The following is a 27,513-nucleotide window of genomic DNA, read 5'->3' on the forward strand; positions in this document are numbered from 1 at the left end:
TTGGAAGCAGTGCATCTGCCTGGTCGCTGAGGTCTATCACAGTGAGAAGGGCGGTCGCAGCATCCCTGTTGTGAATCAAGGTAAACTCAAACACCAACATGAACCTTTGTCTGAGCAGAGCCCTCTGGAGCAGGTCCTGCATTCATCTTTCCCTTAAACCTGACTAGTCTCCCAGTTCCTGCTGTCAAACACCCCCACAGCTGATACTGCCCCACCACACTTCACTGCAGTGACGGTACTGGTCAGGTGCTGAGTGTTGCCCGTTTACTGCAGACGTGAACTTTGGCTTTCAGGCCAAAGGTTCAACATTAGCTTCTTCAGACCAGACTTTGGCTGCCTTCTAGCTTCAGTTGGGTCTGCTCACTAACTAAGGACCTTCAGTTGTCCAGATTGGTTCAGCTCTGGGAAGAGTCCTGGTGCTCCCATTTAGGAATGATAGTGGACACTGTGGTCATGAGACCTTCAAGAACATTTTCTGGACCCTTCCCCAGATATGTCCCTCGAAACAATCCTTCCTCTTCGGCCTGGAGACAGATCCTTATACTCCCTGGAGTGGTTTGTGCTCTGACATGCACTGTCTATGAGATCTTAGACAGGAGTGTGTGTAACGTCCCAGCACACCACTGAAACAGGGGCCGAACAATCAGACAGGTATCATCTGTGGCAGCTAGCACTCCCCTGGCACCAGCCCTGACCGACACACCTGAGCTCGTGTCATGGTGAAGGCTATGAATACTCAAACACTACTCACTGTTCTTTTTATTTCATGCAACAACTTTTTTCATGTCATCATTACGAGGTACTGAGTGTACAATGTGGAGTTAATGTATTTGAAATAAGGTTGTAAACATGAGTGAGGTGCTGTGAATACCCTGCAGATGCACCGAATCACAGCCTGCAGTGTGTTCAGCGCCCTCCTTGTTATCCAGCCAAAGGTGAGCAGCACAGATCCATCTTATAACTGTGAAAAGGATCGATGGAAAAACTATTAACTGAACGGTGGGGGCCGGTGTTGGTGACACTTTCTTTGACACCAAGTATCTGCACCACGCTGTTCCTGCGACACGGACCTGTCTGAGGGTTTTGCTTCATGTGCTACTTTTGCAGTGTGGTCCCAACGTCATCCAGCAGCTTTGCAAACTAGAAACTCGCCAATCAACAACGTCACCGTCAGAAGGTTTGGCTGAGTTTATTTTGGTGAGAGACACAAGCAACATTTAACCACAAGACACATTTAGCATTACAATACTTACCCAACAACCAATAAGAACTCATGATTAACACACGTTCAGAGTCCATGCAGGCACAGATTCAAACCCACAACCTGTTTGATGTGAGGTGACAGCACTAATCACCACAGTGCTGCACAAACACCAGAATGTGTTTCACACTGGTGATTACTCTGAGGCAATAATGATAAAGTCAACCTGCTTTCTGCCATCATGGCAACCAGCCATCTCTATCTGAACTGAATACATACATAAAATACAACCTGACATATTAACACCCAGAGAAAATGTAGAACCCAGTACAGAATGTGTCAGCTGATCGCTGGAGTGTTTGCAGGGATAATGCTTCGTGTCAGCATGTTCACATACTCATACAAATGTAGCTGTGGAGACATCCTGTGATAGAAGCTGACTGCATCAGTCTGTATGTCACAAACCACAGTGTGTTAAACATGTTTCAGTCCAGAGTGAAAAGGACAGCCTACCCCACCAACCAGCCACAGCCTAAGCTGCTCTCCGATGCATCCATCAGAGTATGAGTGTGTGTGAATGTGAAAAGCACTTTGGTAGAAGGAGCATAAAGAAAGTGTGAAGAGTAGAAAAGCACTACAGAGGAAGCATCCACCCTGTCACACACAGTTTCCTTTCAGGAACACAGAGTGCCTGAACGATGCTGCTTGTGTATGCACACATTCAACCAGAGTATCGCTGCTCTGATCACCAGTCAGCCAACACACGTCAGTGCTTACACAACATTTACACATCACACAGGAGGCATTTTGTCAACACACAAAAGGAGTATTTACTGTACATGTCACTGTAACAAAGCAGCCAGCTGAGAATTATTTGCCCATCCCAGAGAGCCAGTTAAGCTTAAATAAAGAAGTCGCTGCTGTGTCTTCATCCTGATCAGCGAGCTGCCTGAAAAGGCTGCCTGGCCGGAAGCTGTCATCACTGCCTGCTGTGAAGGACTGAGGAGCCTGGAGGAGGAAGGAGAAACAGGTCACGGGACATCTGAAGACAAGCACCTGGCAAAAGAGCTGCTCTGAAACAGGAGCCCGACTCTGCTCAGACCTTCAGCAGAGTCAGAGAAGGGCTGCCATCTGAAAGCTCCTAACGTTTTACCACGAAGCAACTTTATGAATGAGGAGAATGGAAGAGAGTCCAGACCTGGAATTATTTCTGGCCATGAATGATTCCAACACTGGAAATGTTAAAGATAATACAGTCATATGAAATGCCTGTGAAGGTTCTCAGTCATCCAGGTCATGGTAGTCTAAGGAGCTTGCAAAGAAAAGCGTCTGGACTTCTTTGAGTTGCTTGAAGACGTTTCACCTCTCATCAGAAAAGCTTCTTCAGTTCTAAGGTCAAATGGTGGAGAGTCCCAGATTTAAGCCCTGTGGGAGTTTCCCCCCACAGAGGGACAAAGGACCCCCTGATGAGTAAGTGAGAATTTCAGTAAGTTACTGAAATTCTAATTTGTCCAAGACTTTCAATGATTACAGCTACAGTATGAAAATCCTGAGTCATCTCACTCTCAGCTTTGACAAACTTGGGTGTGCAGGCTGTCCACAGCGGGCGCAGTGATGACATCACTCTTTCACTCTTTCACAGCTCAGTGGTAAAAATGTTTTGGGTGATGTTTTACTCTATTTAATAAACTGGCTGTTATTTCACATGTAGCGCTTGTACTTTAACTTTACTTTAGGTTGTTGGTGGCAGTATTCTGTTGTAACGTGGCTGTTCACCAGCAGAATCCAAACACACAGTGATGAACACACTGGTTTGACACTGGTTTGCTTGAACTTAGAAATGCTGGGAAGGCAAAGGGCGTGACACAGGACATTTAGATAAGCACAGTAAAACAGAGACGTAAAGTCATCGTGTGGCTGCCAGTAAATAACATCACAGAGGGGAAATGTCCCAAACAAGAACTCTGACAGACTCTGAACTCACCACCAGCTGCTGAGGAGCTTCAGAGCTTCTGGAAGCTGCCTTGGATTTCTGCACATTTGACACGCTGAGAGGCAGCAGCCCGAACCTGTCAGACACACAAACAGAGTATTTCCAGTTTGGCCAGTTGAACAGTGCAGTGGTACGTTGGTCACCAGCACCACATTTTTCTGCTATTGGGGAAAACAAGGAAATCTAAACTAACAGTTGAACCGCTGAAGTCATAATTGTGTAAAACCAGCAGACCAGTTGAAAAGCTGCTTTTGTCAACATCTGTTTCTTTTCCTCTCTGTGTTCATCATCCTGGTGGTGTTGCTGGCTCTCTGCAGCCCACTATCTGAATGTCAGCACCACCTGCCAAGCCAACAGACCCACAGACATTAGAGATAAGCTTCTGAGGCCTCCCCTGCACCACACCTAACTTCTGTCCATAACGGTTATCAACAGTATCAGTCACATACTGCACCAAACACTCCCAACGGCTGTACAGAGACTGACCTGCTCCTGGCCAGATACCATGAGATTAAGGAGGTCCTCAAAATATTCCTTCCATCCCCCAACTATACCCTCAGGTAAATTCAGCAGCGAAGGCCACACTCACTACATGTATGAGTCAACACTGCTTCCCTGAGTCAGCTGAAGCTTTCCCAGAATCACTCTGAGGCAGACTGATTTTTGTTTCCAAGGACTCACTGAACTCCTACCAGTGAGTCTTTGCTTCAGTTACTACTCAGGCTGTGTTCTGCTCGGCCTGTTAGCACCCCTCAGCTGCCACCCAACTCTAGGCTAACCAAGCCTGATAGGAATCATTCTTTTTGCCTCCCTTCGCAGGGATTACCAGCACAACAGTCACCGATGATGTTGTAGCCTCAGCACCGTCCAGCAGCTTCATCAGAACATAGTCCACTCAGATTCAGTGTCCCCAGCCTCCCTCGGAAAGCTGCCAAAGTACACAGGAGTTGAAGGTTTTGTGGACCAGGGCCTCTGCCAGGTGCTCCCAGTGCATCCTCACTATACTTTCAGGTGTGCCAGGCCTGTCCACCACCAGCTGGTGAGAAGCTGACGGATCAACTCCTTTCTTCACCAGAACATATGTTCACAGCCACAGACATGATGACACAACTACAAAACTGATCACTGAACTGTAGCCTAGGGTGCGTTGGTGCCACATGCGCTGACGGACATCTTTATTCTTGAACATGGTGTTCAGTGTGGAATAATTGATGACCACTTGGCTTCAGATCATGCCGGCCACTCCTCCCAGTCACACCCCTGACTGTCATTGCCCACATGTGCACTGAGGTCTTGTAGTGGGACGATGGAGACGCCAGACGTAGTACCCTCCAGCACTCCATCCAGTGCATTCAAGAAGGCTAAGTGTTCTGAACTGAATTATTAACCGCACAAACACAAACAACGGTTAAGACCCACTCCCCAACCTGGAGGCAGGGAAGCAGCCTTCCTGTCCACAGGTAAAAACCCAAATGTACAGGCAGCAAACCGGCGGGTACAGGAATACCCTCCTGGCAATTCAAACTGGAACAGATTCCAGCTCCTCTGCAGGAGACTGGTTGCAGAGCCCAAGCTGTGCATTAGGGTGAGCACAAGGAAGTCTAACTGGTATCGCTCAACCTCACGCACTGGCTCAGGCTCTTTCCTCACCAGATAGCTTCGATAGCTGAGGATCAGGCTGCCCTGGCCTCTGCTTGACACAGCTTACAGAGCCTTCCGCCATGTTTATTCTCACGCCTATGTCACGTGACGATCCCATCTTATTGATCATTAAAGAGATGAAAGTGAAACTATACCATCAGATTTTACTTACCCATTACTTTCTTTTTCATTTAGTAACTATTAGTAACTAAATTCTGACCTGATCTGGCTGCTGGCTAGCGGCAGTATGTTGTAAGGATCCTGGGAGTTCAAACTGCTGCTTCGCAAAGCAAACTGCTTCTCTGAGCCTGTCAGGAGCCCCAGCAGGACCTGGAGGAAAAACAAAAAGACTCCTTATAAACTGACAAGGAAATAATTAGGACAGCATTAGATGAGTGGCTCATAGGATCCATTCAGACAGCAAACACAACACAGAAGACATGTTCACTGACTTTAGACAATAATCTTCAGAAGTACATCAGGAGATATCGTGACACTCTCATATCCTGATATAAGACATTTATCATCCTGACAATGATATAAATCACAAAAATGTAACATTTTCTGTAAATTCTGTGAATCTCGAGCAACTCGACTTGCGTGAAGCTTTTCTGTTTGGATGTGACGATGGATGTGTTCATGTCACTCGGTTCCTTTGCACAGTCTTCCATGCACTTGTGTACTTGCAGTGACTCAGACTAAGTGTTGTCTTTGTATACGCTACCAGTGAAAGTGTGGACACACCTTCTCATTTAATGGTTTGTCTTTATTTTTACTTCTTTCTACATTGTAGATACAAACTGAAGACATCAAATATATGAAGCAGCATATATGGACGCATGTAACAAAGAAAAAATTTTTTATATAATAATTTATATTTTAGAGTAGCCATCCTTTGCTTTGTTGACAGCTCTGCAAACCCTCGGCCTGCTCTCACTGAGCTTCATGATGTAGTCACGTGACATTGTTTCACCTCACAGGTGAGCCTGTCAGGGTTCATTGGGGGAATTTGTTGCCTTCTTGATAGGGTTGGGACCATCAGTTGTGTTGTTCAGACGTCAGGTTGGTGCACAGCTGACAGCTCTGTTTGACAACTGTTAAACCTCTTGATGCTCAACAATCCAGGTAAGTAAATCTCCAAAGGCTGATTCAGTTCATCTGGATGTTTTCAGTGGGAGAAACGTTTCGTCATCATCCAGGTGACTTCTTCAGTCTCAGCTGACTGCAGGTTTCCAGTCTTATAAACAGGACATATAATGACTAAAGCAGCCCAGTGAAGGAACAATGGGCTGGCAGGTCAGCTGCAGTCAACCTGCAGTCAGCTGAACTGAAGAAGTCACCTGGATGATGACGAAACGTTTCTCCCACTGAAAACGTCCAGATGAACCGAATCAGCCTTTGAAGACAACTGTCAGAATTCATATTATGGAAAGAAGCAATCATCTCAGTAAAGAGAAACAACAGTCCATCATTACTTTATGAACTGAAGGTCAGTCAGTCCAGAACATTGCTAAAACTTTGAAAGTGTCTCCAAGTGCAGTCACAAAAACTATCAAGTACTGATAGTTGATGATGAAACTGTCTCACATGACGACCTAGGGCTGGGCTATATCATACTGTTCACGGTAATACCGGTGTAATGTTGGGCAACGATAGGAAAATGAAATATCGCGATAGAATATGGGTAAAACGCGCAGTGCCTTTGTTTACATGCGCACATGGCGGCGACGCAGAATGAGAAGAGCGAAAGTGGATCGTTGAATGAAACAGATGAACCAGAACTGGTTTGTAAAAATGCTGCAGCTTCACTGGTGTGGAACTGGTTTAGCTTTCGTCCGTCAGATACACAACAAAGCACTATTTTTGGTAGCGCATGCTAGCGGGCCGTCGTTATTACCGTGTTGTTTGGAAAATACGGCGCACTTAAAATCATCCTTTGATTTTTCTGAAAGTCGACAGAGCCCCTTATAATCCCGTGTGCCTTATGTATGAACTCTGGTTGTGTTTACTGACCTCGAAACGATTTTATGTGCACGGCGCTCGAAAATATGTCAGATGTTTCAGTGCGACTTTGCTGAGCTACGAAGCCGCACCGCTCGATGGATTGTCGGAGCGTTACGGCTATCGTAGGCGGAGCCTCGCGGAGTGATACGTACTGTGCTTCAACATAATGTTACCGTATTGTGTGTGTATAACCTCTTTTTAAGTTCTGTGGATGTTATACATGGTTATGCTGAGGATATGTCGGCCAGTTTCCACTGGAAATGCCTTTTGGTTAAACTGTCAGTGAGGAATTTGCACTGTTACATTTTTATATAACTTTAATGCACATAAAAAACAGCTGCTTGTTTAAGTGAAAATACATTGATGGGTTTTTTTGCACTAATAAAGTTGTGGAGTTGTAAAGTATTTTGTCTAGTGTCAATTATATCGTCAGTTATATCGTTATTGCAAATTTTCAAATGCATATCGTGATAAATATTTTTGGGCATATCGCCCTGCTCTATGAGCACCAGCCCAGGAAAAGAAGACCAGGAGTCACCTCTGCTGCTAAGGATACATTCATCTCATTACTCTCAGGAATCCTGCTGCCTCCACAGTCACCTGACCTAAACCCAGTGGAGATGGTTTGGGATGAGATGCAGCGCAAAGGGAAGGCAAAGGACCAACAAGTGCTCAGCATCTCTGAACTCCTTCAAGACTGTTGGAAACCATTTCAGGAGACGACCTCATGAAGCTCATGGAGACGCCGAGAGAGCAAAGCAGGAATCAAAGCAAAGGGGCTGTTTGGAAGAATCTGAGTTATTTCACACTTTTTTGTTTAATACATAATTTTATGTTGTGTTTATTCAGAGTTTTGATGGCTTCAGTGAGAACCTACAATGGAAATAGTAGAAAAACCATTAAATGAGTATGTCTGTGAAGGTTCTCAGTCATCCAGGTCATCGTAGTCAAAGGAGCTTGCAAAGAAAAGCGTCTGGACTTCTTTAAGTTGATAAGAAGTCCAGACGCAACAACATTGTCATCCCCTATGTAGCCGGTGTATCAGAGAAACGCAGGAGAGTTTTCTCCAAGCATGACATCCCAGTGTATTTCAGACCCAGCAACACGCTCAGACAGAAACTGGTTCACCCGAAAGACAAAACGCCAAAACACAGACTTAACAATGTGGTGTATGCTGTACAGTGCAGCGAGGAATGCCCAGACCTCTACATTGGAGAGACCAAACAGCCACTTCACAAGCGCATGGCACAACACAGAAGAGCCACCTCCACAGGACAAGACTCAGCAGTTCATCTGCATCTAAAGGTCAAAGGTCACTCTTTGAGGATGCCAATGTTCACATTTTGGACAGAGAGGACAGATGGTTTGAAAGAGGAGTGAAAGAAGCATCTATGTCCACTGTGAGCGACCATCTTTGAACAGAGGCGGGGTTTACGACACCAACTCTCTGCCATCTATAATCCAGTTTTGAGATCCCTTCCCAGACGCCTTAACGCCCACTCACATCCTGGGCCATCTGACCTCAGGAATTCGCATGATAAGGTGGGGCCAGGTTTCACAATGAACTCACCCGAAACTCTGGCTGATTGGGACCCACACCCAGTTTCCCACCTTGGCTCAGGCGATTAGAGGATCATCAGGGGTCCTTTTGTCCCTCTGTGGGGGGAAACTCCCACTAGGTTTATATCTGGGACTCTCCACCATTTGACCTTAGAACTGAAGAAGCTTCTCGGCTGAGAGGTGAAACGTCTTCAAGCAACTTAAAGAAGTCCAGACGCTTTTCTTTCCAAGCTCCTTTGACCATTAAATGAGAATGTGTGTCTCTTAATGTATGTGTCCGATATAAATGTGTTGTCCAAATGAACTGCCTGTTACAAAAATAGCATTGTTTATCTTTGACTCATTTAAGCATAGCTGGAAGTACCAAGGTCCTTTGAGACAGTCGGTTGAGGCTGGCGTTCAGGTGAGGTGTAAACACGTCCAGGTCAAAGGGGTCAATGAAGCTCTCCAGCCAATCACAGGTTTCATGGAATCTGTAAGACATACAGCACAACGTTTGCAGTTATTTAACACTCCACTGTCGATAAATGCAAATGGACTCCTTCTAATCTTACTGACCACCGAAGGCAGTCAGGGGGCTGTGTCTAAAGTCAGGGGGTTGTGTCTAAAGTCAGGGGGCTGTGTCCAAGGTCAGGGAGGTGTGTCCAAAGTCAGGGGGCTGTGTCTAAAGTCAGGGGGTTGTGTCCAACGTCAGGGGGCTGTGTCTAAAGTCAGGGGGTTGTGTCTAAAGTCAGGGGGCTGTGTCCAAGGTCAGGGAGGTGTGTCCAAAGTCAGGGGGCTGTGTCTAAAGTCAGGGGGTTGTGTCCAACGTCAGGGGGCTGTGTCTAAAGTCAGGGGGCTGTGTCCAAGGTCAGGGATGTGTGTCCAACGTCAGGGGGCTGTGTCCAACGTCAGGGGGCTGTGTCCAACGTCAGGGGGCTGTGTCTAAAGTCAGGGGGGTGTGGGGGTTGTGTCCAACGTCAGGGGCTGTGTCCAACGTCAGGGGGTGTGGGGGCTTTGTCCAAAGTCAGGGGACTGTGTCCAACATCAGGGGGCTGTCCAACGTCAGGGGGCTGTGTCTAAAGTCAGGGGGTGTGGGGGCTTTGTCCAAAGTCAGGGGACTGTGTCCAACGTCAGGGGGCTGTGTCCAAAGTCAGGGGGCTGTGTCCAACGTCAGGGGGCTGTGTTGAACGTCAGGGGGGTGTGGGGGCTGTGTCCAACGTCAGGGGTGTGTGTCTAACGTCAGGGAGGTGTGTCTAACGTCAGGGAGCTGTGTCCAACGTCAGGGGGCTGTGTCCAACGTCAGGGGGCTGTGTCCAACGTCAGGGGTCTGTGTCCAACGTCAGGGAGGTGTGTCTAAGGTCAGGGAGGTGTGGGGGCTGTGTCCAATGTCAGGGTCTGTGTCCAACGTCAGGGGTGTGTGTCTAACGTCAGGGGTGTGTGTCTAACGTCAGGGAGGTGTGGGGGCTGTGTCCAATGTCAGGGGCTGTGTCCAACGTCAGGGGTGTGTGTCCAACGTCAGGGGTGTGTGTCTAACGTCAGGGAGGTGTGGGGGCTGTGTCCAATGTCAGGGGCTGTGTCCAACGTCAGGGGCTGTGTCCAACGTCAGGGGTGTGTGTCTAACGTCAGGGAGGTGTGTCTAACGTCAGGGAGCTGTGTCCAACGTCAGGGGGCTGTGTCCAACGTCAGGGAGGTGTGTCTAACGTCAGGGAGGTGTGGGGGCTGTGTCCAATGTCAGGGGCTGTGTCCAACGTCAGGGGCTGTGTCCAACGTCAGGGGTGTGTGTCTAACGTCAGGGAGGTGTGTCTAACGTCAGGGAGCTGTGTCCAACGTCAGGGGGCTGTGTCCAACGTCAGGGAGGTGTGTCTAACGTCAGGGAGGTGTGGGGGCTGTGTCCAATGTCAGGGGCTGTGTCTAACGTCAGGGGTGTGTGTCTAACGTCAGGGAGGTGTGTCGAACGTCAGGGGGGTGTGGGGGCTGTGTCCAATGTCAGGGGCTGTGTCCAACGTCAGGGGCTGTGTCCAACGTCAGGGGGCTGTGTCCAACGTCAGGGGTGTGTGTCGAACGTCAGGGGGGTGTGGGGGCTGTGTCCAACGTCAGGGGCTGTGTCCAACGTCAGGGGTGTGTGTCTAACGTCAGGGAGGTGTGGGGGCTGTGTCCAATGTCAGGGGGCTGTGTCTAACGTCAGGGGGGTGTGTCCAACGTCAGGGGGGTGTGTCCAACGTCAGGGGGGTGTGTCCAACGTCAGAGGGTGTGGGGGTATGTCCAACGTCAGGGGTGTGTGTCTAACGTCAGGGAGGTGTGTCTAACGTCAGGGAGGTGTGGGGGCTGTGTCTAACGTCAGGGGGGTGTGTCCAACGTCAGGGGGCTGTGTCCAACGTCAGGGGGCTGTGTTGAACGTCAGGGGGGTGTGGGGGCTGTGTCCAACATCAGGGGCTGTGTCCAACGTCAGGGGTGTGTGTCTAACGTCAGGGAGGTGTGTCTAACGTCAGGGGGGTGTGGGGGCTGTGTCCAACGTCAGGGGCTGTGTCCAACATCAGGGGTGTGTGTCTAACGTCAGGGAGGTGTGTCTAACGTCAGGGGGCTGTGTCCAACGTCAGGGAGCTGTGTCTAACGTCAGGGGGCTGTGTCCAACGTCAGGGGGCTGTGTCCAACGTCAGGGAGGTGTGTCTAACGTCAGGGAGGTGTGGGGGCTGTGTCCAATGTCAGGGGCTGTGTCCAACGTCAGGGGTGTGTGTCTAACGTCAGGGGTGTGTGTCTAACGTCAGGGAGGTGTGGGGGCTGTGTCCAACGTCAGGGGTGTGTGTCCAACGTCAGGGGTGTGTGTCTAACGTCAGGGAGGTGTGGGGGCTGTGTCCAATGTCAGGGGCTGTGTCCAACGTCAGGGGTGTGTGTCTAACGTCAGGGAGGTGTGTCTAACGTCAGGGAGGTGTGTCCAACGTCAGGGGGCTGTGTCCAACGTCAGGGAGGTGTGTCCAACGTCAGGGGGCTGTGGGGGCTGTGTCCAACGTCAGGGGGTGTGTCTAACGTCAGGGAGGTGTGGGGGCTGTGTCCAATGTCAGGGGGCTGTGTCTAACGTCAGGGGGGTGTGTCTAACGTCAGGGGGCTGTGTCTAACGTCAGGGGGGTGTGGGGGCTGTGTCCAACGTCAGGGGGCTGTGTCTAATGTCAGGGGGGTGTGGGGGCTGTGTCCAACGTCAGGGGGCTTTTTCTAAAGTCAGGGGGCTGTGTCTAACGTTAGGGGGGTGTGGGGGCTGTGTCCAACGTCAGGGGGCTGTGTCCAACGTCAGGGGGCTGTGTCTAACGTCAGGGGGCTGTGGGGGCTGTGTCCAACGTCAGGGGGCTGTGTCCAACGTCAGGGGGCTGTGTCCAACGTCAGGGGGTGTGGGGGCTTTGTCCAAAGTCAGGGGGCTGTGTCCAAAGTCAGGGAGCTGTGTCCAAAGTCAGGGGGCTGTGTCTAAAGTCAGGGGGCTGTGTCTAACGTCAGGGGTGTGTGGGGGATGTGTCCAAAGTTAGGGGGCTGTGTCCAAAGTCAGGGGGTTGTGTCCAAAAAAAGTGGAGTAGTCAGCAGGATGCGAGTAAAGATGCAGGAGAAATGTACCGGTGAGTTAACAGCACATCACTGCATCACACACCAGGAAAGGCTGTGTGGTGAAGTCCTAAAAATGGAGCATGTAATGGTCACCGTGACGCAGACCGTACATTTTATCTGAGCTAAAAGTTTAAATCACCGTCAGTTTCAGTCTTTTATGTGGGAAATAGATTCAGAGTTTGCCCACATTCCTTCATGCAGAGCTCCGCTGGCTGAGTTGGGATAAAAGTTCAACAGAGTTTTTGAGCTCAGCAAGGAAACCTGTCAGTTCATGGACATGTGTGATGCAGTGAAGGCGTTTCAAGTGAAGCTGTCACTAATGCACCAGTGCAGCCTGCCTCACTTTCCCTGTTGCAGTAACGTTGAACCAAGTCAGCGCACTTTGCTGAGCTGCACCTGTGCAGATTCAGATGCAGCTGCAGTGTAACGATGCACTCAGGGAAAGACACTGAATGGCCCGCACAGTTTATTAGCTCCACTCCTGCAGCAGCGCCCAGCTCGTCTACATGCGGCTCCAACCTTGTGTTTGCTCTCATTTACTTTTTCTGGGGGTTTGGCAGCATGTTCATATTTTTAACTTGCATCATTTTGACAGGATATATTTTTATGAAGAGCAAAATATTTAAAGTTTCTTTTTTTAAGTTTATTTAATCTGGAATCATATTCCTGTCTGTTTTTATTCATATTTATGTTTAAAAAACATTGTTTTAGTGTTCAATAAATCTTTATCTTGTTTGGCCTGCGACCTAAAGTGTGCCTTCAGTTTTGGCCCCCTGTGCGATTGAGTTTGACACCCCTGGGCGAGACCTACCAATTGAACAGCCACTCACGTCGCAGGATTCAGTCCCTGATTCTGGACACAACCATATGAACCCGTGAACACCTCTGGCTCGTGCTGCACTACAGTATTACAGGATTACAGTTTCCAAGCTTCCTCGGGTGTTTGCAGACTGTGCACAAACAGCCCATGACACATATTTTGGATGTGAATTGATACCTTGGGTCTTGCTGTGGTCGGGAGTTCTTCAGTTCTTCCAGTCTGCTCCCCAGAGTAGCGCTCAGGTAACGGAGGTCAAACAGGAACTGCAGGGCTCTGTTCTGCGTCATGGGGAATACAGCATCCTGAAGGAGAAGGGAGGCACAACCATAGAAAATACATTTAAAGTGCTAACCACGCCCTTATGTTTCTGTGCTCCTTTGCCATCAGATCAGTTTCTCACTGCCATCGTTTTGACAGTTGCATTGACAAAATACACTAATCAGTCATAACCTTATGACCACCTGCCTAATATTGTGTAGTTCCCTTTTGTTGCTGCATTGTGCTCCAGTAGAGCCCTGAAGGTGTGCTTTGGAACCAAGAGATTCTCGCTCACATAGACTGGACTGAGATCTAAGGAATATGGAGGTCCAGTCAACCCCTCAAAGCTATATTGTTTTCCTCAAACCATTCCTGAACCATTCCTGCTCTGTCTGATGTTGCATGTTCCTGCTGAAAGAGGCCACAGCAATCATGGCATACACCCTGAAACATGGTCTGTAACAACTGGTAGGTGGCACGCATCCACATGCAGGACCCAGCAGGATATTACCGAAAGCAGACCTTCCCAAAGTGTGGGGCCCGCTCCCTATGGGGGCGCAGAGCCATTGCGGGGGGTGCGGTATGAAACGGGAAAAAAAACAAAACAACAACAACGCTTGGACACTGCTAGCACGGGCTCCCACACAAACACAAAGCAGGAGATGAAGCATCGCTGAATATGTTTCCAAACCAACTTCATTCTAAGCCAAAGACTAGATTTTTGCTGTAAAAACAAAAGAAGCAAAAGAAGTTTGGGAACCACTGACCTAAAGGATTATACTGCATCTGCAAGCTTGCCACGCAAACACCCGAGCAGCCACGTCATGTAAGAGAGAACACGACTGATCAGACCAGGCGATCTTCCTCCACTGCACCGTGGTCCAGCATGGGCACCCTGACAGATCTGCAGCCCCATTAAAAACACAGTTCCTATCAGAGCAAGCATTACACCTTTGCCAATGTGACCTACAGAGCTTGTCTATTTGATCAGACCACGCTCTCCAGTTAGCCTGTCCACCATTGTTCTGACCACTGCAGACTGGAGCCCCCACAGGATGCTCTGACTCAGTTATCTAGCATCACTACCTGGACTCTATGTCTGCCCATTTTCCTGCTAAAACACCAACTTCGAGGCCCAAACGTCGACTTGCTCCCTAACATGTCACACCCAGTAAAAGACGCCATGATGAAGAGATGGTCAGTGACATTCACTTCACCTGTCAGTGGTCATGAGTTATGCCTGAGTGGTGAACAGGCCTATAGGGTGTGATTCTAATATCACATTGGACCTCTGATCTCTTCGGTTCAAATAAGGTTTCTTTTAGCGCATTAACGCGTTAATGTGGCGTTGACACCAAGTAACCCGGACTAATCTGTGTTAACTCGTTAACAGGGATTTGCCAGTTATGACGCGTTAACCCGGTAACGCTGACAGCACTAGTTTCTTTGTGTCGTAACACTTCCTACTTCCTTTTTTGTATTAACAACATTAAAGACATTATAATGGTAGTTTGCACTGACGCCCTGACCACGAGCAGAGCCATGAAACTCCTCTCGTTGTTAATCAGACATCATTCTGTACACGTGATAGTAGGTTCATTCATGTCCATGGTAAGGTAGGCTGACTGTGGTACTGCATGAAGGAAGGTGCAGTTCAAAGCAGGATAAACAGGTTAGTTTGCTGTGATGATTTAAAGTAAAGAACAGTGTGTGACTGATGATCACGGTCAGAGTTAAGCTCATGATGCTGAGATCCACTCACTGGATTCACTCCAACTTGACACCAGCCAGTATAAAGGCAGCATGAGCAGCACACGTCCGTACAGCTGATGAAACAGCTGCTTCTGTAAATCTACAAAGAGCCGTAAACCTCAGATCAGCTGATCACAGCCTGACCACTAAGAAAATAGAGCCCACAGCAGAGACCTGTGTGAGCTCTCCCCACGCTGAGTCCTTACAGCGAATCTCAGGGTTCATGTGCTGATCCCACCGATGTGGGGGAAAGTCACCCTCTCAGCGTTTGTCCTTTCCCACTCAGACTCTACCTAACCAAGCTGAGTACATTTATTACAATTTAACTGTTGACTAAAAGCTTGTTTCCAATCTACTTTCTTACACTGTTACTGAACTGATGCAGCACAGCTCCGTCAGCTTTGTACAACAATACAAACCTTTTACTTTCTTACTGTGAGCACATTTCACAACCTGTACTTTTCACCTTTAATCGAGTAAAGAAGTAGAATCAGTGCTTCAGTTTTTACTGGAGTATTTCTGAACACTAGTATCTGTACTTCTACGTAAGTATGTGTGTACTTAGCTCTTCATTAGTCTCTCATTGAATATTTCTGGCTGGCTGTAGCCATACACCAGGTCCTGCTAGCATGATTCCCTTCTTTTCCTCCTACAGAGCCGTGACGCTCTGCTCGTCTGTGATCATCATGAAGATTATTCTCAGACTTTTCTCAGAACACAGGAAATCATCAGGTCGAGGAATAATCCAACTATCTACCAGACAGGTCCCAGTTACCGTGCTGCTGGTCTGTGTCAGGCTGTGGTAATGGTGCAGGACTTCAGTCAAACAGGTCTGCAGAAACTCCTGGAGGGTGGAGCGAGGAAGGGCGTGGCCTCCCACCCTGTTTATTTCCACACACAGCTGGAACAGCAGGGACTGCACAAACCACGTTGGCTACAGAAGACACCAGAAACAAAAGGTTGCCATCAGACCTCAGGATGGATTCTGGGTCCTTCCAGTTTGTATCAGATGTCCTCCTGACCTGTACTGGAAGACGGATCTTGGATGTAACGCTGCTTCCAGACTCGGCCTCCTCCTGGATTTCCAGATCCTCCCAGTTAGTTGCTGTAGCTAAGATGGTGCCTGCAGACTCAGCATGAAGCACCATGCCAAACTTCTCCAACAGCCCCTGCAACACAGAGCCGAGCAGGTCTTCAGACAACACCAGAGTCATAGCTGTAGACCTTTGACCCTCCCACATACGTCTGTTGAAACTAAAACATTAGCAAACAGACAGGTTTCACAGCCAACAGCAGCATGATCACTGGTTTAGTCAGTGTCCCTCCACCCGTCTGCTCAACAGTTCAGTCAGATAATACACTTTCACTCAACCTTTATAAACCAGTTTAACCACAGCTGGACGCTATGTGACGTGATGTGATTCTACTGCTCTATCAGATTTCTACAAACCTCCCCATAAACCGACACTAACCACATGTCAAGTTTACATGTACACTTGTGACTGTGTCTGACTTTAGAAAGAGCGGCGCTCCAGATGCGGTAGGCCTCCATACTGCAGCCAAGAAGCTCCTCCTTCAGCTCCTCCCACTTGTCCTGGGAAGGCCTGACCTCTGCAGCGGCCGTGGCTTTGCCCAGCTTCTTGCCTTGCCTGGGGGTCCCTTTGGCTGTGCTGTCAAAACCACACTGCTTTCCCAGGATGCAATGCTTCAGGTTGGGGCACAGTTTGCCCATAGACTGGCTCAGCCTGGCCATGAATAGAACTGAACTGAGGCAGGTGGGCCTGGAGTCTGGCGAGGCCGCAGCCAGCTGTGATCGGATGAAGGACAGAATGTGGTGAACACAGGCCAAACAGCCGTCACGCAGCGCCGCCTCCACTGCTGCGGAGTCGATGAAGCGGTTAAATGAGGATGACGATGGCTGATCAGCAGAGGAAGGGACAGTGGCCAAAGTAGAGTCAGAGCCTGCAAAGCACGACACATTAACAACTGTCAGTACTTTCAATATTTCAGTGGTCCAATAGTGGCCATTCGTATGTTTATACAATCCAAAGAGTATGAAACCCTCAGATTTAGCTCCAAACGCTTCTGTGGTTTTCAGCACTGCATCAGATCAAAGACGTGACTGAAGTGCAGACAGATGTGCTCCATCAGTCCTGCCAAGTACAGTTTCAGACATTCAAAAGGGATCGGATAGCTGACATCACCCAGTTTCATGGTCAGGTGATGTCACTTCCTGTTATTCCACGAGAAATGAAAGAATCTAGAGTTGGTTCCAAAACTTCAACAAAGATAAAAGCCTGAGCTTTTCACTGGTCTTTCTCAATATCACATTAAATCAGGATAAATACACCATCAATCTGTCAGCTGAAACACAAGGAAACCCCCACAACACTCCCAGTGGACCTACCCACGTCCTGGGAGGGGAGGTAGTGCTGGAGATCATCCAGTCTGGCTTTCAGCTTTGCATCAATGGAAGAGCAGAAGTTCTGAACACAAGGTGTGAGTGCCTGCGTCTTCATGGCCAGGCCACTCCTGTGCTGCTGCTGGCCCCGCTGGCTCACACTGAACCAGCCTGCGTCGTTCAGCAGGTCCCCTGGAGACTCCAACCACAAGAAGGAGGAGACATCTACCTCATACTGGGCCCCATGGCTGCTGTGGGCACCTGAAGACGAATGGACGCTCTGGGTCTGCAGATCCCTGACGGCGGATGTAAGGAGCTGGATAGACAGCACTGAGATGGCTTCAGTTTCCTCTTTAGTGATGACCTTGAAGAGTCGAAAGAAACAATAAAAGTGTTACAATAACTGCATGTTTATCCCCCGTCATTAGCAAGTATACAGACTAAGTGGGCCCTGAAAATGAACCTATAAAGCTAAAGATAGAAGAACAGCAACCTGCAGCCGCTGGAGGAAAAGCTGCTGCAAGATGTCCTCCCAGACGGTGAGGGGGTGCTCCAGCAGACGCTGACAGACGGTGCTCCAGTGCTGACTGATGGAGTCTGCTGACAGAAGGTCCCAAACAGCGTCTCTGATGGCTGCCAGCCCCTTCAGGCTCTTGACGTAGACCAAAAGGCTTCCAACACCATGGCAGATGTCCTCCTTACAGCTGGAAACAACACATTTGGAGAGACTGGAAATGATCATGTAGCCTTCATGAAACACACGCCCTGCACTCGATAACATCAAGGTGAGCTTTGCAAACAGGCCAGAAATAACCAGTGTGGGTAAGTTACTTTAAGTAATTAATTACCAATTACTTAATCAACAGTGTATTTAAAATACTTATCTAATTACTGTGTCTGAAAAGTAACTTAATTACTCAATAAGTAATTTAACTAAATACTTCTTAAAATCCCAATAAAACCTTGAGTGGCAAACAATAGAAATTAAACTCTTTAAATAATAAATTATTTTAAAGACGGAGACTCTGCAGCAGCGGCATCTCTTCCAGTGTCGTCTGCAGGCATATTTAAGCACCGTCGGTGCTGCTGAAGTAAAACCAGGTCCTGCTCAGCAGTGTTATCCATGGATGATGAAGGATCGCTCAGAAGTCTTCGTCTATGCTCTGTGTCAGGCGCTTCAGCAGGTTACTGCTGCTGTTAACAGCAGCCCATAGTTTTTACATATCACTGTAATGTTCTTGTCTGCTTGTTTCAGAAAAGTGAAGAGGCGGGAACATGTCCACGTCATGAAACAGCCACTCGCTTCAGTCCGACAGCTTCCGCTGTAGAAAACGACCGTGCAGCAAACTGGTGTGGAATGATGCGCAGCTGCACCTCAGCCATGTTACAGAGCAGAGTTTACTTCTACCTTTAGAAGATAAATGATTGAAATTAAATAACGATGTTCAGCCAGTTTAATTATTTTACAATGTAACGCAAGCACATTGTAAGTAACTGTAATTAAAATACCTAAAAATGAACAGTAATCAGTTACTCTACTTTTTCAGTGGAAAAGTAATTTAATTACACTGGACCATGACATGAGAATAATAACGATAACAATAAGGAGTAGTGAATAAATAGATGTGCGAGTGGTGAGCACATGTGACAGGTGGTGGGATGAGACGCTCCCTCATCTTTGTGTTGTTTGTTCCGTCTCTGGTCGGAGCTTCATGCACTTCCAGCTTCATGTTTGTTGTCCTGCAGTGTAAGACATGATTGGACCACAGACACTGGTCTTCATTGTGTCCCACAGCAGTCGAGGTGCACACATCTGCAGTGGATCGAATGTAAGTCAGCAGTTCTCTCCTACACGGCTGCTGAGCACCACCTGCCTGGACGCCAGTCATCACACGGTCACAGATAGATCCAGTTTTCACGTCGACGACTCCAAACCAGTAAACTTCATCTGGTCTTCCACTCATCGTCTCACAAACTGAAACTAAAATGAAGATCAGCAGATAATGATCCTGTAATGAACCACGTTAAACACTGACCCTCCTGCTCCTCGTGTCTAAACCTAAAACTTTGTCCTTGAGCCAACGATCATGACGGTGTTCATGGCTCCACCCTCACTGGTCCCCAGGTGGAGGACCCACAGTCATCTCCGGACATGTTTAAGGCCACTGCAGCGGTGTGTAAGTGGCCGAGGATAAAATGCAGCGCGTCGGCTCCCTCTGCTGCTCGGGGAGGCAGCTTTAAGGAAGTCTGCAAGGCTGTGCTGGATCACGTATGCTACCCCGAGGACTCCCGCCGCCACTTCTGTGAGCTGGACTCCGCCTCGGGGTGATCGCTCCCTTCTATCAGCTCAAAGTGATCACAAGTCACTCCTGACAGCACAGAGGCAGAGCTGGAATGCTACTATTAGCACATTTTTCTATGCAAACAACACTGAAACTGAAAGAAAGGAAACAGCAGACATTCAGTGGCCTTACGTATCGATCCACTGTTGAAGAGTGTCTTGCAGGTGCTCCCTCTGGATTGGCTGAGCCAGGGTGCGAAGGACAGGTTGAAACTCTGAGATGGACGCAGGCAGATACTTTAACCAGCTGCCTGTACTCACATCTTCCTGCAACACCCTTCTGTCCTTAGCTGAGGACACAGATGGGGAACATTGGAAAAAGGGGGCTGTTAGTTTCTCAGACTGAGTGTTTCAGAGCGGACAGGCGCGGTGCTCTTACTGCACACTCACAGCAGCTCAGACTACACGCACAATACAGTCATACAGTGTTGTATTCAGCATCTGCGTCACATCCACAGACAGTTTAGAGTCAGCTGCTCCTGTGAGGCACGGGGAGACATGGCCATGCTCACCCAGGAGATGAAAGCCAGCAAATTCTTGCTCTGAAGCAAAGCTTATTCTTATTAACCTGAACACAAAGACCCCGACGTGTCCTGTCTCAGCTGTTTACCTGCAGGACTCGTAGATGTGACGTTGTCCAGGACAGAGAAGAGCATGCCACAGCTCAAAGCTTCATCCCCTGGCCTGGGGCTGCCCTCTGGGGGGAGGTAGAAGATGGCATAGGCCTGAAACAGAGTGGTGACCAGCAGCTCCACGAGGCTGCACACCTGGGACTTGATCCCTGCACCTGCAGAAAAGCACAGGTTCATGGACTAACAGAAGCCTCGAAGGCTTTTTCTTTATCAAATCAAACATTTGTCACGCTTTACCACAGAAGGAAACTATAGAGCATACCATGCTGCGGTTGGTTCAGCAGCTGATGTATGGATGATTTCCGGGCCAACAAGAAGTCAGCCAGAGCCTGCCGAGGAGAGCTGTCTTCAAGCAGCATGATGGACACCAAGGCTTCAGCGATGGCCTGGTCCGACACTGCACGGCCCCTCAGCAGAGCCCTGCTGTCCAGCAGAATGGCTGCCCTGCAAGAAGACGCTTACTCTCAGCTACTACAAGTGCACTATTTTAGTTTCCAGCCACGGAGTTTCGATTTCAAATTTCCGTTAAGCAGGAATTGTGACACAAACCTGAAGTGTTCGGTGGTGGCAACCTGTCGGATTAGGATGGGAAATCGGACAAGGACGGAGCTGTAGAGGCCTGCTGCAGTGGCCTCCAGCTGCAGCAGATGGTGCAGGTGGCAGCACATCAGGTAGAGCTGCGTGGCTCGGAGGTAGTGAGATGCCTCCATGGCACTCCAAATCCGCTCCGGGATCTCCAAAAGCAGCTTGATCTGGGAGGCCATGGTGTAGAACTTTAGCTGCCACGGTGTCTGGCTCTGCAACAGGACACACAGTGCGTCTCCGTCACAACGTCATCAGCTTCAAACAGTTGCTGCAAAAGCAGTTTGTGCACATGTGAAAGCGTTCGTTCTCTTAACTCAGGAGAAGCTTTAGAAGGAAACACGCAGTTTAGACGTCATTTCAACCAAGTGTTGAACTTTGACTGATGAAGTCCAGAAGAGTGTGTAAGGACTTCCCCAACACATCCACCCCGACACTGCTGCTGATCATCTGTGTGCAATATCTCAGTCTCTCCATGTTCTGTGCACTTATTCTGGTCCCAGTCTGTTTCAGTGTTTCCTACACATACACCATGTATATAGTTCCACTCACATATCTATACATACACACTGCTTTTTATTTTATTCTATTTATTTATTTATTTTCCACTTTCGTTGTATATTGGTTTCTCTTCTTCTTACTTCAGCACCTTTGTGGTCCAGAAACTGCACAATGACAATAAACAGCTCCAAGTCTCTGAAGCCTTTTCTCCTGAGCAGCTGCCTCACTGTCTGTATGGTAACTGCACCGCAGTACAGTGGATCGTGAGAACAGCTGGGAAGATCACTGGAGCCGCTCTTCCCTCCATCACAGACACTTATCACACTGCAAAGCCACCAGCATCGTGGAGGACCACACACCCCACAGACACACACTCACTGCCAGACTACAGAATAGTTTCTTCCCCCAGGCCATCACACTCCTGAACACTCAGTGACTGGACACACACACCAGGTCACTTCTGCACTGTTGTGTGTCTGCATCCTTCTGTTCTGCCTGATGGTGCTTGTGTGCTGCATGTAGCAGCGGTGTTGAACAGGCTGGAATGAACCACACACTGCTCTGTGACGAAGCTGTGTTCAGGTGGTTCAGCAGCCTCACCTTTCCTGAGCAGCTGCGAGTCTGCCGCGTTTGTAGGTGAGGTTACGGTAGATCTTCATGACGTTGTAAAGTACTACTAAGGCGCATGCGTCGACACACGGCGTTTGGCTCACCTCCACTCTGCAGCTGGCCACGCTGGCTCTGCCCTGCTTCAGCCTGTGGCAGTACTGCTGCATGTCCTGGATGGACTGCACGACGCTCTCCGAGCACTGCTTCATCTCCCCGATCGTGTCGGCGGCGTCGATCAGGTCCCGGTACCGCTCGCCCACCATCTGCCTCAGCTCCTCCCTCTTCTGCTCGATCTCCCCGCGGACTTTGCGCTCGATTCCGCGGATCTCCTCAGTGTTATAGCACTCAAAGAGAAGCGCCGGGTCGCTGATCTCCGACACCCGGAGAGAAAGCGCGTCCTGGGCCATGGTAGACACACAACAACATCAACCGAGACTCCGATCCGGAAACCAACGGAAGACACTTCCTGTCTCCACGTAAGCGACAGCAGCGGAACTGGTCACGCTGCTGTCATTTCCGTGGGCGTCGCTGTCCCGTGAACCAAGCGAAACATCCCCGAGTTCGCTCATCTTATGTGTGTGTGCGCATTATGAGTTTAACACACACTAACCAGCCGTTTACACATGATCAGATATCACTGTGTGACGTTTAAAACACACTCATGACAGGCCGAGTGCAGCAGTGTGCGCACGCCGTCGTAGAAACAGCAAACAAATAAACAACAACAACAATGGCGACTCTATGTACAGGTAAACACGTGACCTCCGCCTGTGAAATGAACACAGCGGCCTGTTTCCTACAAACTGCATGAATGACTTCAGTATGATGTGTGGTGATGTTTGAAGATGCTGCTGTCAGCAATCAATCAATCAATCAATCCATCCATCCATCCATCCATCCATCCATCTATCTATCTTTATTGACAGACGTTACGTCCATAGTTTCAAACAACAACAACACAACATACAAATCTTAATAAAAAATATAAAATATTTGTGAAGATATAAAACCATAGTGTACGCTGCTTGTAAGATGACCATGAGGGGGCAGTATATAGCGCTGTGAACGTGTCTGTTTACGTCATCGTCATCAGTGAAGGGTCTCTCTTTAGTTGGACACAGAAATCCATTATTTATCATAAGAAAGCGTCCAGTGTATCATAAACACAGAGACACATTTAGTCTGATAGAAAACAAACAGGTTCCTCTACATGCTGACTAGATTTCCAGCGACGGTGGAATAAATGTATGCAGGGTTTTGGTACTTCTTCAGTAAAAAATAGTTCTGTAAAGATATAACGACCTAAACACTATTTGTGGGTTGTTATATTCACTTTCTTTGGCTTCGTCTCACTGTTACTCTCTTTTTAAACGTACCTGGACACTGTCCAAGGGCTGCATATGTGAAATAGGTCCACAGTCAGATCTCCACAGTACCAGCATGAAACGTAACCCAGAAAGTAAGGTTTCCTCGAGCAGGCCAACTATCTGTTGGCTTTTGATTGACTTCAGTGATAAACTACTGTCCTACTGCATTTATTTGGATGTACTGAAAATAAAAATGTGGAGGTCTGAAGGGACGAGACCTTCCCTAAACATGGCTGACTTCTGCTGTGAAACAACCTGGTACTGTCACTAAAATGACACTGACTTGTCTATAAACTGTGATTAGGTTTCCTAATGCAGAAAGATGTCAGGAGCCTGAGTGTATGATGCAGAGCTGTTTTTGCTCCATATGGACAGGCAAGCCCGATACAGACCATAAATACTTTCCCAGTGTCAAAGCCATCCTTCCACTGGAAGCATTTTGTTTTGTTCTTCCATTCATTTCAAATAAAGCAGAGTACAGAGCAAAAGTCTTCTTTTCTTTATGTTTTGACAGGAAACATGGAAATAGGTGCAGTGATTTATTGACATCTCTGACACAGAGACATACAGTATGAAAGCTGAGTTTTTACAGTTCTAACAAGCTTGAAAGTTGGTGATATCACCAGAGTTCAGTGCAGCCTGAACTCTCCTAATCAAGCTTTCTTGTAATTTCTTCCATAGTTCCCACTGCATGCTTTTAGATGGCATCTTTTTCCCTTCACAAGATTCCCACCAGCACTGCCTGACACGCAGCCCAAACCATCCCTCTACCATTTTTAAAGATGGTTGAAGATATGTACTGATATGGCTATGTCTTAAGGTGATGACCTTTGAACCGGATGTTGTTGTCCGAAGGAAGCCCCGTTAAGTGGCTAGTTGTAAGATGAAGAGTGTTCAATAAAGCAACATAAAGACCGTGCTTTATGTCCTGATTCAATTCAGAGTGCTCTGCCTAATTTAGTAATAAGGTGGGCACACAACAGATACTCACTGTCATAATCACCTCCATACATGATGATGATGATCATTTGGAGTTATCAAGCAGCGCATCAGTGTTTTAGACTCGTCCGTTCAATCGAGTCTCAGAAATTTGGGCGTCATAGCGACAGTTCAATGTCTCCAAACTGGTTCAGAAGTGTTTTAATCACATGAGAAACATTTCTAAGGTCAGGCTGCTGGTGTCAAAGGCTGAGCCGGGGATGATTCTTCATGCTGTTATTTCTTCTCGTTTGGATTACTCCAGTGGTCTTTTTACTGGTTTCTACAAATCAGCGTTGGAGCCTTCAGACAGAACACTGCAGCACCAATAGGAGGCCACATATTACTCCAGTTTTGGCTTCTCTTCATTGGTTGCCAGTAAATTTTAGGTTTCATTTTAAAATTTCAGTTTGAACTTGTTGAGCTCTACATGGTGAAGCTCTGGTCAGTTTATCCCTGAAACCTCGTGCTTCATCCCGAGCACTCAGGTCTTCGTGTCCGAGGCTACTGTTGGTCCCCGTGGGGATTGGTCTCTCAGGCACCATTTCTATACAAACAAGCTTTAATTAATGTTTTCATTGTTTCATGTCAATATTTTATTAATATTTTTGGTTTTATTGTGCAACACTTTGTGATTTTAATCTATGAACAGTGCTCAATAAATAAATTTCTAGTCTACGTCTTGTGCATAGCTCTGTATTGTGTCCCGGTTTTGCTTGCGTTCGAACGGCTTCCTGACAGCCAGTCTGTGAGCAGTTATAGACTCTGATTCTTATTTAGCGCTTTTCTACTCTCCATACAACATTCACCCATTCTCACAAGCACTTTCTCCATACATAGTGCTTTCTAACTACATTCACACTCCAATGGATGCATCGAAGAACAACTTAGGGTTAGTATCTTGCCCAAGGATACTACTACTCTGAGCCCCTCCCGAATGGCCGAACTTCTCACCCTATCTCCAAGGGAGAGGCCAGCCACCCACGTGGACCGAACCCCGGCTACCAAGACTGGCAATTGGGACATGGGATGCTTTAGTGTTATGTTGCAGTTAAATAAAAAAAAGCAGATTAAAGCAGTACACAGTCATATCTTGTTTTATTATGTTTCAGGTTTAAATGTTTGCTTCTTGTTTAAGGGTTAAGCTTACTATTATTACTTTGCTCTGAGCTCGTCCTTCATCCTACTAAACGGAGGTCAGGTGTAGGAGACATCCAGCATTTCCTGACTTTTAAAGTGCTGATGATGTCATGTCTGACATCACCGAGCCTTTTGTTTTCTGGATTTGTCAAGAATATTTCTTATACAGAACCATTTAACTGTGTAAATTAGGCAATGACATAAGCACAAAATGAAGCCATAATAAGCACGAGTAGAAGCTAAAAACTACGAGCAACCTATAAACTGTGACTAGAAGTTGGAAGCACTTAATTGTAAATAAACAAATGATAATGAGATCAATTAGATCAATTGTTTGTTAGACCCTCATTACAGTAATAACAGTTAGAGAAAACAGAAATAGAAACAATAGAACGCTACAGCCAAGACGAAGACGTACCAACCACAGTATACATGAACCTTTCACAGTAACTTTAAGCTAGCATCACAAAGACAGTGGAAAACATAACGTCTACAAATACATGTCAAAGCTGGTATATCAACACCACATTAACTCACTCATTAAAATCACTGCTGTCCATTTCAATCCTTTTACCTGGTAGCACTGCCTTATTTGCATGAAGTCAGGAAAATGGATTCTGGGCTGTTCCCGTCCTTTTCTTTGTGGCCCTCTGTGTGAATGGATAACAAACCTGAGCAATTAGCAGGGGTAGAGGGCCTCTCCTGGCTCCTATCTGTGGGGCTGATTACAACCAATAATGTCCAATGAATGGACTGATAACATCTGAAGCAAGTGTGAGGACTGCAGACAGTCCATTCCCATATTTTGGAGGTAAGCTCTGATAAACCCTGCTCTATGGGAACGAGCAATATAGAGTTCGGTCTCAGAATATGAAAATATGGGAGTGCCAGTGGTTGCAGTATCTCATCTCAATATCTCTCAGTATTGAGACTGCAGTGATGACAAGTCTTGTTTCTTCTAGTGAGAAAGATGGTGCCCCAAACTATATCAAGGTCTTCCTCATGGTCGTGTTCCAGTGCTGACACCGACAGTGCTGATGGTCAAGGGCAGTCCCGGCAGCACTATGACCTCAGAGACTCTGAACCGTCTGAGCCATTGGTCAGATCATTCTGCAGACCTCGATGGTTCGTCAGTGTTGACGAGGAGTGGAAACAGTTTTTTTTACCTTGATTTACACAAGTTGCTCGCTTTGTTTTTTCCTGGTCAGTGTGACAAAGTGGAGGAGCAGTTGCAATGCTCTCCATTTGTCCCACATGTGTTTACCTTTTTTTTTTTTGCACATTATTCTGTTTCTATGTATTTGCTATGATTTGCTGTTTGTCATGTAACTTTGCTTCACTCACTATCCCGGGTTTGTTTGTGGAAGCGTTTTGTTGCTGGCAAATCAAACATTCTGCAAATTAAGACAAATACTCAGTTACATGTTTCTTTATATTTTATTATGTTACACATTAAGTAATTTGTTCATACTTTGTCTTTTCAGTCTTCATGAGGGTCAGGTGTGGGGAAACGCCCACCTGGCATTTCCTCATTTTAAAGTCCTGATGATGTCACACATGGCATCAGCAGGTCAAACCAAGTGGAGGGGTTTCTTTGTCCATAGAGATGCTTCCTTTTGTTTGTGTTAAGGTTTAAATGGATTTGTTGAATGTTTTTCTTTTCGTTAATACTGCCATTTAGTTGTGTAAATGTGCATGTTAGAAGTGTGTAGAGGTTTTGTGTTTTAGATCATCTGTGTAGTTTTAGATCCCTCAGTGTGAGTGGTACTGGCTGGGCAATTGGAGGGAAATTGATGGCCCTATTTAAAGCCAGTCTCTACCAGATGCAGCAGAGAGCAGAGGTGAGTTGTGTCACCAGAGCCATGTTAGGTTACACATTAAATTAAGCTCACTGTAAATAAATTGCTCACCTCTGGAAACCTGACATGTCTGCGTAATCTGCTTTCCTTCCACCTTCCTTGACGTTCGAGTGCGACTACTTCAGTCAGCAACCATTGTTGCTTCCCTCAGCATTTATTCTTGGCAATGACAAGGCATCACAACTGGATTTTGACTGCACAACTCCAATATCATTTTGTCTGTTTTGAGCCTTTCAGAAGTAAAGGTCCTGGTGTTTCATCTCACTGTGCTGCTGTATAACCAAGTACATGAACTTGAGCTTCA

General features: G+C 47.4%; 1 protein-coding gene across 1 annotated transcript; it reads right to left on the minus strand.

Annotated features, from left to right (window-relative positions):
* Nucleotides 1–821: 821 nt before the first annotated feature.
* cog1 (component of oligomeric golgi complex 1) lies at nucleotides 822–22,342 on the minus strand. The gene is made up of 15 exons (XM_085351249.1): nucleotides 21,970–22,342; nucleotides 20,723–20,970; nucleotides 20,436–20,617; nucleotides 20,152–20,328; nucleotides 19,675–19,831; nucleotides 17,694–17,904; nucleotides 17,207–17,564; nucleotides 16,313–16,761; nucleotides 15,822–15,968; nucleotides 15,575–15,733; nucleotides 12,967–13,091; nucleotides 8,764–8,872; nucleotides 5,056–5,165; nucleotides 3,186–3,270; nucleotides 822–2,209 (listed from the first exon to the last, which is right to left on the minus strand). Exons 1-15 carry the CDS (start codon nucleotides 22,270–22,272, stop codon nucleotides 2,072–2,074), a joined length of 2,958 nt encoding a protein of 985 aa, XP_085207375.1. The 5' UTR covers nucleotides 22,273–22,342; the 3' UTR covers nucleotides 822–2,071.
* Between the last annotated feature and the right edge of the window lie 5,171 nt (nucleotides 22,343–27,513).

The sequence above is a fragment of the Diplotaxodon limnothrissa genome, linkage group LG4, assembly GCF_057381915.1.
Source record: "Diplotaxodon limnothrissa isolate DT_005_m linkage group LG4, D_limnothrissa_male_GT1.1, whole genome shotgun sequence".
Classification (NCBI taxonomy): domain Eukaryota; kingdom Metazoa; phylum Chordata; class Actinopteri; order Cichliformes; family Cichlidae; genus Diplotaxodon; species Diplotaxodon limnothrissa.

Bases quoted from the DNA above. Each gene is read 5' to 3' on its own strand.
- cog1 (XM_085351249.1), bottom strand. From the start codon at position 22,272: ATGGCCCAGGACGCGCTTTCTCTCCGGGTGTCGGAGATCAGCGACCCG. The intron at 20,971-21,969 runs GTGAGCCAAACG...GTCCTGTTGCAG, and splicing joins TGGCCAGCTGCAGAGTGGAG to AGCCAGACACCGTGGCAGCT. The intron at 16,762-17,206 runs GTAGGTCCACTG...CGTGCTTTGCAG, and splicing joins CCTCCCCTCCCAGGACGTGG to GCTCTGACTCTACTTTGGCC.